We start from the raw sequence: 18908 nt of genomic DNA, 5'->3' as shown, positions 1-18908 counted from the left end.
CAGAATCAAAGAAAATATTGGGTGAATCCATATCTTTCTACAATGAACCATGATGTAGGTCATTTTGAGACGAAATATAAAGCGCTGAAAAAATGTGGTAGGTATTATGAGAAATTTTACGAATATTTTAGACTGTCTATATCAAGTTAGTTTTGGTTAGCAATTCTTCAAAATATCATATAGACATTCAAAAATATTTGTAAAATTTCTCATTACATTTTTTCAGCGCTTCATATTTCCTCTCAAAATGACCTCCATCATGGTTCAGTATGACATGTGCCCACGCCCTTACTATAACTTATATACTCTTTGAGCTGGTCTACTCGCATTGTGTTTATTTGTGACATTTTGTGAAGAAATAGTATTTCTTAGAAAAACATTACAAATATATAATAAATACATTAGGAAAAATATAGTAGGTACACATTTAGTTTTCGTCGACTAACTTTAAAGTAACTATATTTTTCTGATGACTTATTTTTATATGCAGGTTTTGTTTATCTGAATACTGGTATTATATAATTTTATGGAGGTGAAGCATTTAACTATTCTTGTAAGAAAAAAAAAATCATAATTTTTGAATTGCGCCTGACCAAATCATGCTACACTGCCCTATCTCATGCTACACTAACGACATCAATACTTCTTATTCTTGAGGAATGGTCCTCATGGGTGTTCGTTTCCATTTTCCGTATGGCCACGCCACAAGTGTTGAGGCAGATCATTGATTTGCGAGAAACATTACTCGAGTGAGCCGTCAATGTGTGTAAAAAAAATCGCCACACGAGTATTATTAGTTTTTAGACATTGAACACAGCGCGCGCGCGCTCGAGCACATACATAATAGCGCATGGCCTCATGTTCTTGCTAAAAATTACATCCTCAGTCATCTAAAATAGGGTGCTCTTATAGTTACATCTCCGGTCATCCTTTTGGCGTATCTAAGATATTATTAATTATACAATACAAATGTTAGAAAGGATATTAAAAAAAACACGTTGAAATACGTGGGAAAGTTTAATATTAAAATAAAACAGTTCTTGTATTTTAGTATTTATTGAAGATTGAACGAAAATAGACCTACACACAAATAGTGCCAGGTGTCCAACATCAGATGACTCTTCTTTCTTGATGCAGAAACATTTTAAAGGTTCAAGTTGACGATGCAGTAATATAGTATTGCTTGATCGACCTTTTCCTTAAGAGACCTAAATTATAATATTTGATCATGTTGTTGCGAGAGAACAAAAATAAAACAAAGTATTGCTATGTACTCCACGATCCATGTTGTGTTTGAGCTACCTCATTACAGCCAGGCGGGGAGGGTGTTATCCTATTATACCGATAAACCTAGACGCGCGCGTATCTGCAAATCACAGCAATCAGCACAGGTACTGCCACAGCAACAGGCCAGCGCACCACCGGCCTGCCAAACAAACGCAAGTATTAGTTCAGACTACGCATGTCTGTCGGCCACCAACCTACCTGGATTCTCTTTTTGCAAGTGTTTGTGTACAGAAAAAATACTCTGAATCAAATTGTTCAATGAAATTATGTACTTACGACGCGAAAATGGGCAGATGATAATAATGTGCTTTTGGTAAATAAATTGAAACATTTTTGTAAAAAATGAACATCTCCCAAATCCGCAAAATGGTATATGGAAAAAATACTACATCATATTACTCGAAACGGGTCAACGCGGTTCATTTACGTCTGTTTATATGCGTGTCTCGGTTTGTCAATAATATAAAAGTTTACTCATAACTTATGTACGGCAACAACAGCAAATCAGCAGTTGTCAGCATCAGCAAACCCCCCCTCCCCGCAAACTGCCCCTCGCTCTCTGCACACTCCATGCCCTGAGCATACCAACATTATTATTAATTCTACAATAATAGTTCTTAATTATCTTACTCTACACAACATTTCACTATGTCAAAAGTAGAAGTAGGCCCTAATATAAAAAAATCCATTATAATTTCAATAAATTGTTAAACAAAATAAACTTCATAAGTAAGGCCTACTTACTACACTAAAGGGATTCACAGTGATAAATAAATTGAAAGTACCTTTTTGATACAATTGTTTACAGTCAATGATTTTAATACTCATTTTTGTTATGTTATTTACCACACATCATGAAGTTGTCCTACATAATGCCCAATTTAGCCCAATTATCCCTTGGGTGAACATGATCTTCTTGTTTTAGTTATTAGAAACCTGAAATGACATCTAATGACTGGTAGAGTCACACCTAAGTTCTTATTAATGACACAAAATATGTAATTTAATCTAAATCTCAAGAGTAATTTCCATTAAAGCAAATACAAGTGGCTTTTTATATTATCTGAGAACAGTCAAGTTATAAAACAAAAACAGACTTGTAAATTAACTTTGACGAAAATTGTAACAATTAGACAATTGTAGACAATTAACTTTAAGAACTTTGACAACATTAAAAACAAAAAATATTGATAAATACACAAAATTAGAACTTGGACAAAGATATGAGTGACAAAAAAAATTAAGATACAATCATTTAATTAGTTAATCTATGTTTTGAAACTTAAATCTAGACCATAATTTGTTACATTGAAGTTTTGCCACTATGTTGATCATAGTTAGGTCTACGGAGCTTATTTTAAGTGCTAGTACCTTGGCCAAAGGCTGCCTTGAGTCATGTTTTACAGCACTTCAGCACTCAACTGGTACGCAACCTGAAAACAAAATGAATTTTTATATAGCAAAAATGTTTAAATTGCTTACATATAGTGTTAGTTGCCTAATTAACTAGATAGGTAAGTAATCCCTGGTAAAGTTTTAGTTATATTATGTAGAAAATGAGTAAAAATAATGTTGTTGAAAGAAATTTTAATTTAAAATCTTTTACCCCATGCCAAAAATTATTTCAAGTTTTTCTGTGTATCTCGATTTTTTTTTTACATTTACAGGTGTGGTTCTTTATGTTAAAGAGGTACAGATAACAGATATTCCTCGCCCCCCATTGGGGGGGCATTGTATCATTATACATAATGGTCACCTTCAAACACCTTTTAAAACAGCATGGACAATTAAATCATGCACACTACTACATATTCTACTACAATCAAACCCATGAAGATACCCGATAGTGGAGACAGTTCTTACTCAGCAGTTCAATGTCTGGATCGGGAGCGGGAGCGGCTGCGGCTGCGGGTGCGCCCGCGGGAGCTCTTCGAGTCGGAGCGCGAGCGGGAGCGGGAGCGGCTGCGCGAGTACGAGCGCCGCCGCGACCGGGACCTGGATCGACGACGTGAACGAGACCGTGAGCGCGATGCGCTAAAAGAAATTCCATCACACACAAATATGAATTGTGCACGGGGTTCAACATGCGAAGCGGCCACAACGCGCTGCCTCTGCGAACACTGCTCTAAATGTTGATAGAAAAACGTAAATAAAACGCCGGCGGTGCGACACTTAAAGCATTACATACACACAAGCGAGTTCAGGGATCTTGCAACTGATTAAATAAGATTCATTGTTAATTAACACCAGATAACTGTTGATAACTTCTAGAACTTGACATAAATTGTTAAATTATTTGTTTTTTTTAAATAAATCACTGTACAGACTACAGACTTCCAATTTCTTAATTATCAATTAAAAAAGTTACTTTGATTATACATCGTAACAGCAAAATGCTTATGCTGGATAATTTAAATTTATTTACTTTTTTATGTTGGGTGGTTGAGCAAAAAATAAAGAAACGCAAAAACAAATAATGCGTAGGATAAAGGTATTAACAAAAACTGAGGTTACCTGCGGCGTCTGTCGTAACGGCTTCTGTACGGTGAAGATGGTCGTCCGTATCTTGCCATCTGCACGCGGAGCTCCCTCCCATCCAACATGCGGCCGTCTAAGGAATCCAGCGCGTCCTCCGCATCACGCCGGTCGTAGAACCTAAAATAACCACAAAATAATAAATGCTACCGAAACACTTATATAATGCACGCATAACTAGAAAACATTAACTACATTTAAGTAATAATCATACCTGACAAAGGCGAAGCCCCTGCTTTCCCGTGTATACCGGTCCCGAGGAATATAAATGTCTCCAACCTCGCCACACCTCTCGAAAACGCGACGCAAATCTTCCGGCGTTGTTCTGTACGTCAAATTATCTACTTTTAAAGATACCATGCCGTCAATCCGCGGCGGTGGTCTTCCGTAACTCATCTTGAATTAATTTACTAGTCTTTTATCACTTTAAAATTGTACAAATCTCTTTATTCAACAAGCATAACTCAACAAAATGGCGTCGGCTTCACTTTACGGATAAAATTCACACGCGCACATGCGATGCGACCGAATGGAATCAATGATGTGCGCTGCCGCGCTACTTCATGCCAAAGCCGGGTCGGATGCTACTAAGTTCATTCATTCTTCCTGTATATTATTTTAATCGAAATATGTTTTATGGTTCTTTTCAGCCTTAAATTCATGTATTTCGGCCAAATTTAGTTTAACAAAATATAAAAGTTTTTGATAGAAAAATATCTGCGTCTATTTTCTCTTATAAAAAAATAATAAATAATATTTGATTTAACAGGTATCCGGAAAAAATATAAATTAGAAGTCTGTCTTTTCTTTAAATAAGCATGATTTGTTATTAGTTGCTGCTACGATTATTTACGCGACATTTTGTTCGAAATTCAATTTTGTTCAAAACTTTAAGTACGGTTGTAACAACCACATTTTAACAGGTGGGACTACACTAATTAAAATTTTTGAACGCGCTGTAGAAAATAGGTACCTACCATCCTTCTGTCTGTCAACGTTGACCTCCCCTCCCCATTCATACAATTCCGATTCATCTTGTCATATCGTCAAAAGATTTAATTTTTAAGTTGCAAAATTTTTTACGTTACCTTTTTGTTCGTTAAAAGTTGTTTTAGTTGAAACTTGGAAGACTGCAAACCGATCTAGTGGTAAGTCGGCGCAATATCATTATAATTCATGAACTGCCACATGTTAGTAAGAGGCGTCTTGAAAATCGACTTACATTATAGCCTACTTATTTTAAATTGTTTCAGACTGTACAAAATCTTTCATAGGCCTCAGGCTTCGGCCTGTGGTCATCGTACCACAAAACCAAAAGGAAAAACATTAATTATCTTAATTTAAAACTACCTTCGTTTATTTTTCGTGTACACTGTCCAAATTTCACAATATTGCGAACTTGTTATCGAGATGTCTCAGTGGAACAACTCATACGCTTACAACAACCAGTACCAAGGCCACACAACCTGGAATGGTGACATGAGTGGCCAGTATTTAAACCAAGCTTATTTTCCTAATAGACAATACGACCCCAGTAACCAATATGTCAGCTTCAATGAGTTTCTAGCCCAAATGCAGTCCGCTGGCGTCCCCGCGGCGAATCCTGTCGCCTACAATAATATTCAATATCAGAATTATCCCAACAATCAGTATAGTTACCAAAATGTTCCATCACAGAACACTCAGATTGATTATACTTATGGGACAAGCACCGGGAACAGTGTCGCTTCATCTAGCAGTGCAGAACAGGTTTATCAAGTAAGCGCGCAACATCCACACCAGCATCAATATGATACAGCATTATCAGAAACAAATAAATACAATGAAATGGTGTTCAATTCCAAACTTACCCCAACCGCAACAGAGTTTGTACCTAAAAGCTCTGGAGTTGAAACATCCAGCAGCTCTAGTAGTATACCACAGCCAAGTAAGCCCTCCACTAGCAAAAATTTAAATGAAACAGTATGTATAAGCAATACCAATATTCAAAGTAAACCATCTAGCTCCGAAACTAATTGGAGAGAAAGGCCTCAAAATTCTCAAAATGGCAGTTCATACTTTGAGGAACACAATGACCGGCAAGGCAGAAGTCATAGGGGACAAAAAAATGGGCCTAACACCAGTTATCAGGAAAATAATAACTCTAGTAATGATTACAATCAGCAGAGGCAGGATTCATATTACCGTAACCAAGAGTCCGGCAGACGTAACTATGATTCTAATGGCCCCAACCATGACAAGAATAGCTCCAAGTACAGTGTTGAAACCAGTGACAGCTCAGAATCAAGTTCTCGTTACCAGGAACGTAACAAACGGAATCATGAATCAAACAACCACCAAAGGTCTAACCGGTATTATGAGTCTAGCAGCAGTAATCAGGAGCAAAGTCGCAACTCTGATGGAAATTACCGTGGGGATGGTCAATCATCTGGCAGGTCTAATACCAAACAAAACAATAAAAACAAGGAGACAGACGCTGGACGAATGTTCTACAATAGTTCAATGCCTAAAGGTAGTCAGGATGTAAGAAATGGTAGAGGTGATGGGTCCGGCCGTCGAGGCTGGGCTGGCAGCCAGCGGGTCCGAGCTGCTGAACGTAACAACGTGGAGGACGAGCAATACGCCAATACATATCTGCAGTATAGGGAAGAAAAATTAACCAAAGAGCCTAAAGCAAGTCCTATGAGAAGCAAGAGTAACAAAAATGGGACCAATCATGCAGGTAAATATAACTTCAAACTGTTATGCAACAATTAAATTTTAACATCAAATAATTTTAGTCATAACATATGTTATATTTATTTTAAAAGTATTATATACTATTTAAAGTTTAATAATTTATGAATCAGTCATTGCTGTTATATATGTTAATAATAAAATCAAAATTGCTACTGATCTGAAAGATGTAGTTGTAGGACAACAGTATGCAGAGATCCTAAATGTCTATCAACTTGATTATGGCCCTGCCTGATATTGACTTATCTCATTATAAAGTTGATATTGATGCTATATTAAGTCACACCCATTTTTGTGAAAAGAAAAAAATATTTTCTTATTTGATTCTGTAATATTTGTTAATCATGTCTTATTATGAATCCTTAAATTTCCAGCTAATACAGAGATGACGCAACGTGAAAGACTCAGCGAGCAGTTAGACAAGGGGACGTTGGAATGTCTTGTGTGCTGCGAGCGTGTGAAACAAACTGATTCAGTGTGGTGGTGCTCCAACTGCTATCATGTACTGCATCTGAAGTGCATTAGGAAATGGGCACTGAGCAGTGTGATTGGTGAGTGTTTTTACCTTTGCATTTTTCTACTAGTTAGATTAATTGAAAATATAAACTATACTACTGTGCCTTATGTACATTTCAAGCTCGAAAAGTATTAGGTTTGGTTGGGTTTTGTATGACCATTGGTGGTAAATGAATGCTTCTGTGCTTTGCAGAGCATAATAAGCTGTTGTTGTTATCATTTAACTAGTAAATGTCATCATAATTTTTACAGACACTTCGAAAACATTAAATATTGGTTGTCCAATAACCTTACCAACCTCCAGGCTTCTCACATGTATCCCATGCCTAGCAAAGAGACAAAAATATTGTAGCCAATGCTTAAACATTATCTGATAGTTGTTGTTAAGTTATGGAAGACATGTCAAGGAGTCATCACATATTGTGAACTTTATATACAATTTTTAACTGGATTAACAATAATTGTCAATTTAGCAAAAATATTGTAACGGTTACATTATATCATTAGAAAATATATTCAGTAGATAAAAACCCAAGAGAATTACATTATCAGAATCTGAAGTAAACAGGAAAACAGGAAATTAATAACACATCTGGGAAAATCCAAATAGTATTAGTTGTAAATTAAACTCGTATGCATAATATTATCACAGCATGTAAATATACTAAGGTTTTTTATTTTCCATAAACAATCTAGAAAAGGGAAAAGAGCTATGTTAGGAATAAAAAGCAGCAGGAATAAATAGCCTAGTGGTTAAGAAACTCGGCCTCTTGATTGTGGTGTAGAGCTGAGCCATATAGTATATAAGTTAGTGTAAGAGTAATATTAAACAGTCATAGTAAAGACATCAACACAGGAACACGCCTCTCAATACCACAAGAGCCTGCTCCTTCATTACATGGCGACCCTGCCAGGAAGGGTCTGAGGTTCACAACCCAGGCACATGTTGATTTTTCAAAGTTATGTGCGTATTAGACAGACATTAATTATCACTTGCAGGTTTCCTCGCGATGTTTTTTCTTGACCGTTAAAGCAAGTCATAATTTATAATACACCTAACTTTGATAAATCAGAGGTGCATGCTTCGATATGAACCTCAGACCTCTCGATTGGCTTTTCATAAAATGCATTTACGCATATTTATGTAACATGCGCGTGTTGCAGAGGGCAAGTGGCGTTGCCCCGCGTGCCAGAACGCTTCCAACGAGATCCCGACGGAGTACCGCTGCATGTGCGGCGCGGCGCGCAACCCGGAGTACCAGCGCGGCGCGGGCGGCGCGCACACGTGCGGCCGCGCGTGCCAGCGGCCGCGCGCCTGCCCGCACCCCTGCACGCTGCCCTGCCACCCCGGCCCCTGTCCGCCCTGCCAGGCCACTGTTAACAAGTTAGTTGTGTATACACAATTATTTTAACATACACATACAATATGTCTATTGTCAAAGTTATCTGTTAGTTTGTTTATATATAAAAAATCTGGCTTAATAAGGTATGTGTTAAACTGCCTTTGTAATTAATATTCATAAGATTGTAATAAAATGTTTCCTTATTATAAAGAGGAATTATTTAAATAAAACAGGTTGGAGATCTTTTTATACATGTGTAAAAATGAGTTTAAGACTCCAGGCACCCTGAAGTTCCTTAATACAATCGAAATAATGTAGTTGGCATTAGGTAAGTGCATAAGTTTCATTTCATTGTCTATGTTAATACAAATATTCTATCAATTCAGTGTCAGTAGTACTACCTAACTAATTTCATAGTTTCTGTTATTAATTAAACTTGTAAAATTTTCAGACAATGCGGTTGTGGTACAGAGACTCGATTGGTGCTTTGTAGCAGCAAGTTGCCACAAGTGTGCGGACGGGAGTGTCGCAAGAAATTGGACTGTGGCGTGCACACGTGCAAGAAGGAATGTCACGAGGGACCCTGTGATGAGTGCAAGGAGACTATTACACAAGGTAAATTGTTGGCCATCTGATCATAGAAAGTCTTACTTTTTTAATGTCAGTAAAAAAAAAATTAACTTCTTACGCATAAGTTTTATTGGGTAAAATACAAAATTCTTTGTAATTGGTGTAATAGTGTTAAGTATGATCGAGATTACAAGGAAACAAATATGAATTCGAGTAGAATTTAATTTATTTTTATAAGTCTGAGTCTTTAAAATAATTTCATTTGTTTGATGTCTAAACAACCCAAATAACCTCATACTATGATTTCTTGGTAGTTGGACATGTGGAAATACAGTCAGATGTACTCAGACGCAGATAAATCATCTCACTTTATAATTTAATATAACTATGATAGATAGATCAACGGTATTCCAACAAAACAATTAACAGGTTAACCACGTTTCACATTCTAGTGTGTCACTGCGCTGTGTCGAAGACGCGCGTGGTGGCGTGCGAGCGCGGCGTGACGTCCCGCTGGGCGTGCGGCGCGGAGTGCGCGCGCGTGCTGGCGTGCGGCGCGCACGTGTGCCGGCGCGCGTGCCACCCGCCGCCCTGCGCCGCGTGCCCGCTGCGCCCCGACAGCGTGCGCGCGTGCCCCTGCGGGAAGACCAAGTGAGTGCCGGTGCTAAATAATTATACACGTATAGTCCGTGCCAAACTGTTAGTCCACTCTGAAGTTGTTGCGAGCAGGTTGCAGGCAGAGCGTCGCCATAGCATACAATTTGCTATGGCGACGCGATTCATTTCTATATTTAGAGCGGACTAGCAGCTTTACGCGGACTATACAATGTATGCGCGTAACGTGAGAGCCCAGGGTCATGTTTTAGAATGTTTGTAAAATATACAAAGCTCATAATTTAAGTAAACGACTTACAGGTTACATCAAGTTATAGGATTTCTTTCTATATATTGCTTTCTGTTATTTTAGAGTATATGTTTAAAATTATAACATAAATTGAACTCTTGATGGTATTACAATATTTATTCTTTTAGAATTTTACAGTATCTAAAGTAGTATTTTTGGGTACTGTGTCATTGATAATTAATTGGAAATGACTACTATCACATACGTGTCTGTTCAGTTTCAATGCATCCTCGAGACTGGAGAACGCCTCAAACGGGCAAATATTGTCAATATACACATAGCGGAAGTCTTGATGAGACTATTGCTATATTTGTAAGAAATAAATAAAATGTTTGTCATCAGGATCGAAAAGGGCCAGCGCAAATCATGCACGGACCCCATACCGCTGTGCGACAACATCTGCGCTAAGCCTCTGCGCTGCGGGGCTGAAGACGAAAGACATTTCTGCAAGGAGAAATGTCATGACGGTATTTATGGGCAATGTTTATTAGAACTTTAGACCAACCTTAACTAGTCTATCATTTATTTATTTGTTATTTGAAGAACCGCTACCGTCCATTTGGAAGAATTAATTATTACTTTGTTAGATTAATTATCCATAGCACAAATGTGGTTAAAGATCTATTTATTCTCAAAAGAATTGGTTACAATTCACTTAAATGAGAACTTAATATTAATTACATTCATAAGTAATGAACATGAGGGTAGACTGCAAAAATTATGTGGATTTTACTTATAAACAACACAAATAAATGATTATTTCCTGAAACAGTAAAGGACATTTTTGTGTGGGAACCTAATAACCTCAGAGTACTTTATCGTCAGCTGCAGCATTGCAATTGTAAACAGCAGTGATAGTTTAAAAAATTGTAGCGAATTATTTGGTATTCGTAGGAGAATGCCCCGTGTGCCCAGACTCTACGCACCTGCAATGCCGCTGCGGACACTCCACGCGCGAGGTGCCGTGCCGCGACCTGCCCACTATGGAGGGGAGCGTGACGTGCCAAAGGAAGTGTAATAAGGTACATGACGGCTGGAAAAAAGTAGAATTAGTTCTTATGTGAATACCGTTTGTTAGAGTATCCAAGATGTAAAATCAAAGTATTTTGAACACAAGTGCTTTGTGTTGCGGATATATTAAATTATAACTGCAAATTGTTGGAGTTATAAGTTTTCTCTACCAGCATGTAGTCCGCTTAAAGTTGGTAATTGCCGTCAATTATAGATCTATACTAATTTGAAAGTATTTATAAATCCAAACAAGAATTCATCAGACACTTCTCTTTTAGAGAACAGTGGTGCTTCCTAAGGTGAATCACGAAGGCCTCTAACTAATTAACACGTACAGTAAATTATTATCAAATGTAATAAAATGTATAATTGTGGTAACAGAAGCTGAGTTGCGGCCGGCACCGTTGCCGCGAGGTGTGCTGCGACAGCGCGGAGCACATGTGCGCGGTGGTGTGCGGCCGCAGCCTGTTCTGCCAGCAGCACCGCTGCGAGGAGTACTGCCACGCCGGACACTGCGCGCCCTGCCCGAGGCTCAGTGAGTGTTGTGTTTCATTTAAAATTAGCTGACCCGTGCCCACTTCGATGAGCGTTAATTATATTTTTGTTATGCAATTATGTTGTGAGAACTAATAGAGAACAACATTTTTGATGAACATTATGTTCGTCTGTTTCAATTTCCGCTAACTTGATATACATATCCCATTGTTTTTCTCTGAACTTTTAGGTTTAATGAATTTACTTATTTATTTCTACCTAATAACAGCAGTGTTAAGCGCTGCTGTGTTCCGGTTTGAAGGGTGTGGTAAGGGAGACAGACTTTTCCGAGGCGTTCCAGCTTAGTCCTCAGGGGTAGCGGCGCATCTGTGGCCGACCTCAGGTAGGAATATCTAATCCTATCTGGGGTTGATTACAGATGTCCATGGGCGGCAGTAGCCACTTACCATCAGGTGGACTGCATGCTCGTCTGCTACTCTTATATTATAAAAAAAAAAAAAAAAAAAAAATTTATTCTCAAAAAAGACACATTGTCACTTACTTGAGAACAATAGCATCATAAAAGTTTTACAATTTGTCGTTTGTTACAGTTATAGTTACACTATAAAACAAACAAATAAGATTATGCAATTTGCTCAAAAAGAAAAAGATATAAAAAATGAAATAAGATAGGGTTGATAGGTAGTTCTTAATTTGTAATATTGTGTATTTTGTATATATTTCAATCTTAAAGTAATTAAAAATGATCTGTAATGTATTGGGCAAGTTGTTTTTTGAATTGTTTAGGTGAAGTTATATTTTTTAATGATGAGGGTAATTTACTTTACTTTTGGTTAGGGTTACTTTTGGTTCACATCACAATAGAATATAGCCTATAGCACTCCAGAATAGTGTAGCTTTCTGATTGTAAATTTTCGTAATCGGTTCAGAATTTCTTAAGATTAGCCCTTACAAAAAAACAAAGTTACAAAATGTACCTCTTTATAATATTAGCATAGATAGACGTCACTTTTACTGAAGATGTATATTTAATTATCATTGTATATTGATCGCCAAAATATATTTGGGAAACTTGATGCAAAGGTAAATTCACAGACATGTGTAATGTCTGTGGTTAAATCACTGTTGTTTTAATAAGATTTGATTTGTATGTATTATTGATTGATAACGGAATGTTTCGAAATAAGAATGGATTGAGATTTGATCACGATTTGGCGTTTGTTACTGATACACATTTTTAAGATACTAATAATACAATTCATCAGCGATATTTGTAACTGTGATGTTTATAATTTCCGCAGATTTCGAGGAAGTGCGATGCGAGTGCGGCGAGTCGGTGTTGCTGCCGCCAGTGCGGTGTGGCGCGCGGCCGCCCGCTTGTAGTGCGCCGTGCGTTCGCCCGCGTCCGTGCGGTCACCCGCCGCACCACTCGTGCCACGTGGCCGAGTGCCCGCCCTGCGTCGTGCTCACCACGCGCGTGTGCCACGGCGGTCACGAGGTCAGTACTCCCGGGACCTTAAGTTCAGACTTAGTATACTCCGCGTAAATCTGGTAGTCCGCTCTGAATATTAAAATGAAGCGCGTCGCCATAGCAAATTGTATGACTACACCTGCTCGCAACAACTTCAGAGTGGACTAGCAGTTTGGCGAGAACTATACCGCTCCAACTGTCCGTCTTCTAGTTTAGGGAGGACAACTGTTCATGGTCACTGTTCGAGTACGGTGTAGAACGCGTCCAGCTCACCACCTTAATCATTGTTACGAATTTGAACATGAGCTTATTGTTTATGCCTCACGACAATGTTAAAAGTCACGACATGTGATGCGGAGGTATTTTGCTGTAGTCGCAAATATACATTAGGTCCATTATCCCTTTTTGTGTACGCTACGTCTTCACTTTTGAGATATGAATGCTTCTTTACTTTATTATAATCATGCACTCGTGTCACAATGACAACGCCCACATCTACAGCCCAAGATATACAGTTATTACAAATTTTATTTCAGGAGAGAAAAACGATCCCATGTTCACAAGAGGAATTCTCGTGCGGTTTACCGTGTGGGAAACCGTTGCCTTGCGGCAAGCACACCTGCATTAAAATCTGCCACAAAGGACCCTGCGATACTGGCAAGTGAGTAGAATGCGAATGTAATTATAGTTAATTATGAGAGTGCCATATTATTAGTATAGTATATGATATGAAGGTGGTTGAACTCCTTGTGGTTTGCTTTTGAAGAGACTACCGACACACTTATTTCTGTCAAAAATAGTGTTGCTGTGTTCCACTTTGAAGGGAGTTGGTAAAAGAGATATACTTATCCAAGGTGTTTCTTGCTTGCTTCTCACATGTAACAATATATCTGTCGCCGACCTCAGTTAGGACTTGAATCTTAACCGGGTTCAGATTATAGATGTCCGTGGCCGGCAGTAGCTATTTGTCATCAATAATTAAGCAATGTGTATAATGTACATGTAGTTTTTGGAACAAGAAAGAACACAGTAAATAATTATTAAAATAAAAGTCATCGTTTTAAAATTTTATGTATCCTATATTTTTATGACTATTCAAAAACTGAAGTCCATATCCCCCCCGTGCCCCCAGATGTACGCAGCCGTGCACGGAGAAGCGTCCGTCGTGCGGTCACCCGTGCGCGGCGGCGTGCCACGCGGGCGCGGGCGGCGCGTGCCCGAGCGCGGCACCGTGCCGCCGCACCGTGCGCGCCACGTGCCCGTGCGGCCGCCGCGCCGCCGAGCGCACGTGCTGCGACAACGCCCGCGATCTCGCCAGGTGAGCGTGCCTATTACTTTTTAATATTCGATGATTATGGATGGTTATTTATTTTCTCTGACAATCCATTCATACATCTTATTCTCTGAAAACATATAATATTCTTCTTTCTTTTTATATACTCGCTACATTGCTACTCACCAGCAACTAATAGATTTTTATAAACATAAATTAATTAAAAATAATTGTAATGAAAATATATCCTTACAGTCAAATATAACAAATTGTATCTAATTTATAAACTGTGCTATAGAAAATTAATAATAATAAATATTGGGATTGATTAAGTTACTTTTGTACGCAACTTTCAAATTATGTTTCCCTGGTCATTGATTAATATTATACTGTCGACAATTAGGATGATGAGCACACTGGCCGTGTCGAAGATGCAAGAAGGTGGCTCCGTGGACTTGAGCGACGTTCAAAGACCTGCTAATATGCTTAAAACGTAAGTTCACTACAATATAATTTTAAAATAAAATTCTTAGATACACGATGTCTGTAATCGCTCATTAGTGAAACATACGTTCCCATTATTACCATTTCTGTATAATTGCAGCTTGGAGTGCGACGACGAGTGTCGCATGGAGGCGCGCAGCCGGCAGCTGGCGCTCGCGCTGCAGATCCGCAACCCGGACGTGTCCGCGAAGCTGGCGCCGCGCTACAGCGAGCACGTGCGCGCCACCGCCGCGCGCGAGCCCGCCTTCGCGCTGCACGTGCACGAACGCCTCGCCGAGCTCGTGCAGCGCGCCAAGAACGTAAGCGACACACACACACACACATGATCCGCAACCCGGACATGACATATAAGAATGTATGTATACTTAACCACACGAGTACTCGCACACACACACATTTACGAACGAACACGCACTCGCATGTGCACTTACTCACGCATGTACACAGGTATACACGGGCGCTCGTACCTATGCACATGAGCCTATACTCATATCTGCATTTCTATATCTAATGTTACACAAATGACGTCTAAAATTCTAACATTACAATGCAGTAATTGAAACCATTATTATTTGATTTGACAGTCGAAACAGAAGACGCGTTCCCACTCGTTCCCCTCGATGAACCGCCAGAAGAGGCAGTTCATTCACGAGATGTGCGAGCACTTCGGCTGCGAGAGCATGGCGTACGATGCGGAGCCTAATAGAAATGTGGTCGCTACGGCCGATAGGGAAAAGGTATTTATATTTGTTATGATGATGTTTAATTTTGTTTTCCATGTATTGTTGACTAATTTCTCATACTATATGTAATTTTTTGTTAGAATATATGGATAAAGTGATATACAAATAATATAAACTTTGTCCTCGAAGTAAATGGGATTTTTCAAAGGGCAAAGCGTTTAGAATGCCATCTGCTTTGGGGGTGGGCCTGGGTGTTTGTGTATTCGATTTTGTGTGTTCATGGCACTGTTGACACTGGGAATCCTAATGTGTCTGTCCTATTGAGCCTTTGACAAGTTAAATAGAAAGATACTTCACCGCTTTGAAATTGAATGAAGCAACAAAAGGACGATTTTATCATTTATTGTTTGAATTTTTGACAAATAAAAAACATGTTTAGAGAAAATTTACGTATAAATAACTAATACTACGTAATTTACGTAATAAATAAGTATTTCAAACATTTATCTTATTTATCATTTATTTAACATCTTAGAACGGAGACGTGGCAACATTTTATTTACGCAACAATTTCAATTCTCAAAACTGGTTACAATTTCTTGTTAGGTTATAAATTTATGTATTTTAAGTGTGTGTACATAAGTGTGGCTGCGAGCGTAGAGAGCGTTTTGATGTGTGATTATTTTATGAGAATGTTCGTGTGCCGCAGTCGTGGCTGCCGGCGATGAGCGTGCTGGAGGTGCTGGCGCGCGAGGCGGGCAAGCGCCGCGTGCCGCCGCCCGTGCTGCGCGCGCCCGCCGCGCCTGCGCCCGCCGCCGCGCAACACCAGAACAACAAGTACGATCATACATATATATTTTATGTGCATTAGAATTATGCGTTTGGGTAGTGGTTCTTTTGTGAATTCCCTTGGGAATTGATCCTCTTGTGATTTTATCTTTTGGGATTTGTATTTATTTATAACAAGGGTAAAGAAGTTTTATTTCCCTGTCTACAAGATGTTGTCCCTTTTGTCCCCATCCCCCCATCCCCATCCCCCAAAAAGAAAAGATCCTATATTTGGCATAAAGCCATGTTTCCAGAAGATAACAACACCTAAAATTATTCAGTGTAGCTGCGCAAAACATATTTTAAATACAATAGTTTTGGTTATATTTAATCTGAGTAATAATATAAACTTACTGATATTTATATTATGAATGAAAAAAAAATATTCATTAACAGATCCACGAGTGGCTGGGCAACGTTAACCTCTACCAACGCGTGGGCGGCTCGCAGCGCTCGCTCTGCCCTCCAACAGCAACAACAACAACAGCAGCAGCAACAACAGCAACAGCCGCATCAACAACAGCAGTCGCAACAACAGCAGCCACAGCAACAACAGCCCGCTGCACCCAAGATCGACTACTTCGACAACCCGCCAGATAACTAGAATAGCTCAAACTGATTATTATATACGTCAGGCGAGTGCATGACTTCTGTTTTAGAACATTTATTTCAATTAAACGTGCATTGTAAATCAAATGGCTAAATTTAAATTTGTTGTTCATTGATTTAGAGGAAAATCTTCCCGCCAATGTTACTTCGAAAATAGCAGACGTAAAAATGACTTACCATTGAAATCAGCCACGAAATCAGTACAAACAGTAATTATTGCAAACGTAATACGTTACAAACGTTGATACATTTTCAAACGAACGAAACGGCGATTTTACCAAAACTCCAAAAATAAAAATGTAAAGTTTTGGAGACTAAGGTTCCATAGATTTGACTGTTGTATTCCGAATGTCAGTTTTAACAACTGTTTTTATGGAATTTAACAAAGGCGATTTTGCTTTGCCCAGAAGATTAATTTTCATGTTATTATCCAAGAACTGTTTTGTGAATGAACGAAACGACGACCCGACGGTGACAATTAAATAACTGCGCACTGGACTGTATTATCATTTTTGTAAATTAAATAAATTGTGTATTAAAAGAGTTTTAAAAAACAAGCTTTCTACGTATTTTTCTCAGGAAACCATATCATTTGATACCCATTTCTTGGGCGTTATTAATAAATAATTGGTCCGCGATTTCGGGAACCGCATCACATCCCTCGAAGACTGCTTTGCGCAAGATTACAATTCTAACCAGGGTGTATCAGATTTGTATGGTCGCAGAAATAAAAAAAAATGTAAATCATTTATCTTGATATTGCACAGGTAACGTGAACCGACTATAAATGCTGAATTTATTATCAATAAAGAAGTAGTTTGTATTGCACTCGCCTGGTTTTAATCTTAACGTAAGAAACTTACTGGTGATCTTAGTGTATGTCCATTATAATAAATTATGTTATTTATTTTTGTCTGCAACAATTTTTTTGGTTAGATGGAGAAGGAAAAATAAAGGGTGTAGTTCATTCGCATGGAAGAATATTGGGTATGTAGAAAATTTTGATAGCGTGATTTAAAAATACAAGTGGCGCCATCTGTGGTCGTATAGTGAAAGTTTGCTGTAAAATCTGTCTGAAATCGTTACGACTTCGCATTGTTTTTAAAATCTTGGTATGCAATACGAGTAAAAAGTAAATAGATTGAAAACACTGCGTTTTTTGTGAATGTAAGATATAAATTTATTTGCACATCGGTTTTTTTTTGTTGAAAAGTTTCGCCTTATTTAACTCAGGTTAAAATGCCCGGAAGTTTGGTGAGGCTTTTTCTGAAATATTAACTTAGTATTCTGATTTTATTATATAATTGTTAATATGATAGGTTTCCATAGCTATTTTTCATTGATGAATAATAACTGTATAGCGTTTTGTTACTACATGTTAAAACACATCACGTTTTACGAAATATTTTTAGACCAATTTCATTTTATTTCAAACTAATATATGACCAGCGTACATGCGTCGTTTAAGAGGGGGATCAAGATGTAGAAAAGACTGAGGGAATTGAGGGAAGGAAAGAAAGTTGTGTGTGGAGTGATTAGACATAGAATTAGTAAGCCATGTTATAAATCTCGTTGATCGAGTCACGTGGCTTCGCATAAATTTTTGATTTAAATGGTGTAGGTAATTTTGTGCTAAAATTGTGACTAAGAGAAGGTAAGGAATATAGGAATTTATTTATTCAGCAGGTAAAGGAACATGTCTTGTTTATTTTTATCATTAAATGTGTAATTAAATATTAAACCGTGCTAAATTTGACAGTGTTTTTATGCATATTTAAACATCAACATCTTTTATGTAGGGTAAGACTCGCACAAGACGTATTGATATAAATATTGTATGTCTGGCAAATATATAGAGACATGTTGGTTGGCAGTTTTGTATTAGAAGTATCGAACATAGCCCATTTGATAGAACCAAAACACTCCAATCTCCTGTAAATTTCACGTTTTTTCATACTTATTACACTGAGGTCACTAATAAGAGTTGATAGTGTCAATTTTTTTTATAAATGTCTATTCATATAATATTACGACATATACACTAAATTATATCGTTAGGATAAATGATAGGGGATATGTTCAATAAATGTTTTGTACATTGGCGACGGTAAATATGTGGTCATTTGATTGTATCAACTCCAAT

The 18908-nt window shown here is 38.1% G+C and overlaps 2 protein-coding genes across 4 annotated transcripts; one reads left to right on the top strand and one right to left on the bottom strand.

Annotated features, from left to right (window-relative positions):
* Positions 1-1004: 1004 nt before the first annotated feature.
* On the bottom strand, positions 1005-4386 carry SC35 (SR family splicing factor SC35). Of its 3 annotated transcripts, XR_012102551.1 has the most exons (5): positions 4037-4386; positions 3802-3942; positions 3151-3321; positions 2659-2720; positions 1005-1862 (listed from the first exon to the last, which is right to left on the bottom strand). XR_012102551.1 is itself a non-coding variant. In XM_073076103.1 (4 exons), the coding sequence occupies exons 1-3, from the start codon at positions 4216-4218 to the stop codon at positions 3159-3161; spliced, it is 447 nt and encodes a 148-aa protein (XP_072932204.1). In that variant the 5' UTR covers positions 4219-4386; the 3' UTR covers positions 1005-2720; positions 3151-3158. The 3 variants fall into 3 exon arrangements, 2 of the variants coding, with proteins under 2 accessions (XP_072932204.1, XP_072932203.1); XM_073076103.1 differs by having other exon boundaries at positions 1005-2720; positions 3151-3282; XM_073076102.1 differs by having other exon boundaries at positions 1005-2720; positions 4037-4385.
* Positions 4387-4821: 435 nt separating this feature from the next.
* stc (nuclear transcription factor, X-box binding stc) lies at positions 4822-18902 on the top strand. Its single transcript, XM_073076101.1, has 17 exons — positions 4822-4970; positions 5076-6544; positions 6933-7109; positions 8239-8458; positions 8869-9032; positions 9440-9638; positions 10234-10358; positions 10786-10913; positions 11284-11437; positions 12699-12895; positions 13405-13529; positions 14001-14186; positions 14545-14634; positions 14746-14944; positions 15230-15382; positions 16038-16165; positions 16553-18902. Exons 2-17 carry the CDS (start codon positions 5233-5235, stop codon positions 16758-16760), a joined length of 3765 nt encoding a protein of 1254 aa, XP_072932202.1. The 5' UTR covers positions 4822-4970; positions 5076-5232; the 3' UTR covers positions 16761-18902.
* Positions 18903-18908: the final 6 nt, after the last annotated feature.

Source organism: Epargyreus clarus, unplaced genomic scaffold, assembly GCF_041222505.1.
Source record: "Epargyreus clarus isolate Ecla_fem2 unplaced genomic scaffold, WU_Ecla_fem_2.2 ptg000008l, whole genome shotgun sequence".
Taxonomy (NCBI): domain Eukaryota; kingdom Metazoa; phylum Arthropoda; class Insecta; order Lepidoptera; family Hesperiidae; genus Epargyreus; species Epargyreus clarus.
This window is presented reverse-complemented; position numbering and strand designations above follow the sequence as displayed.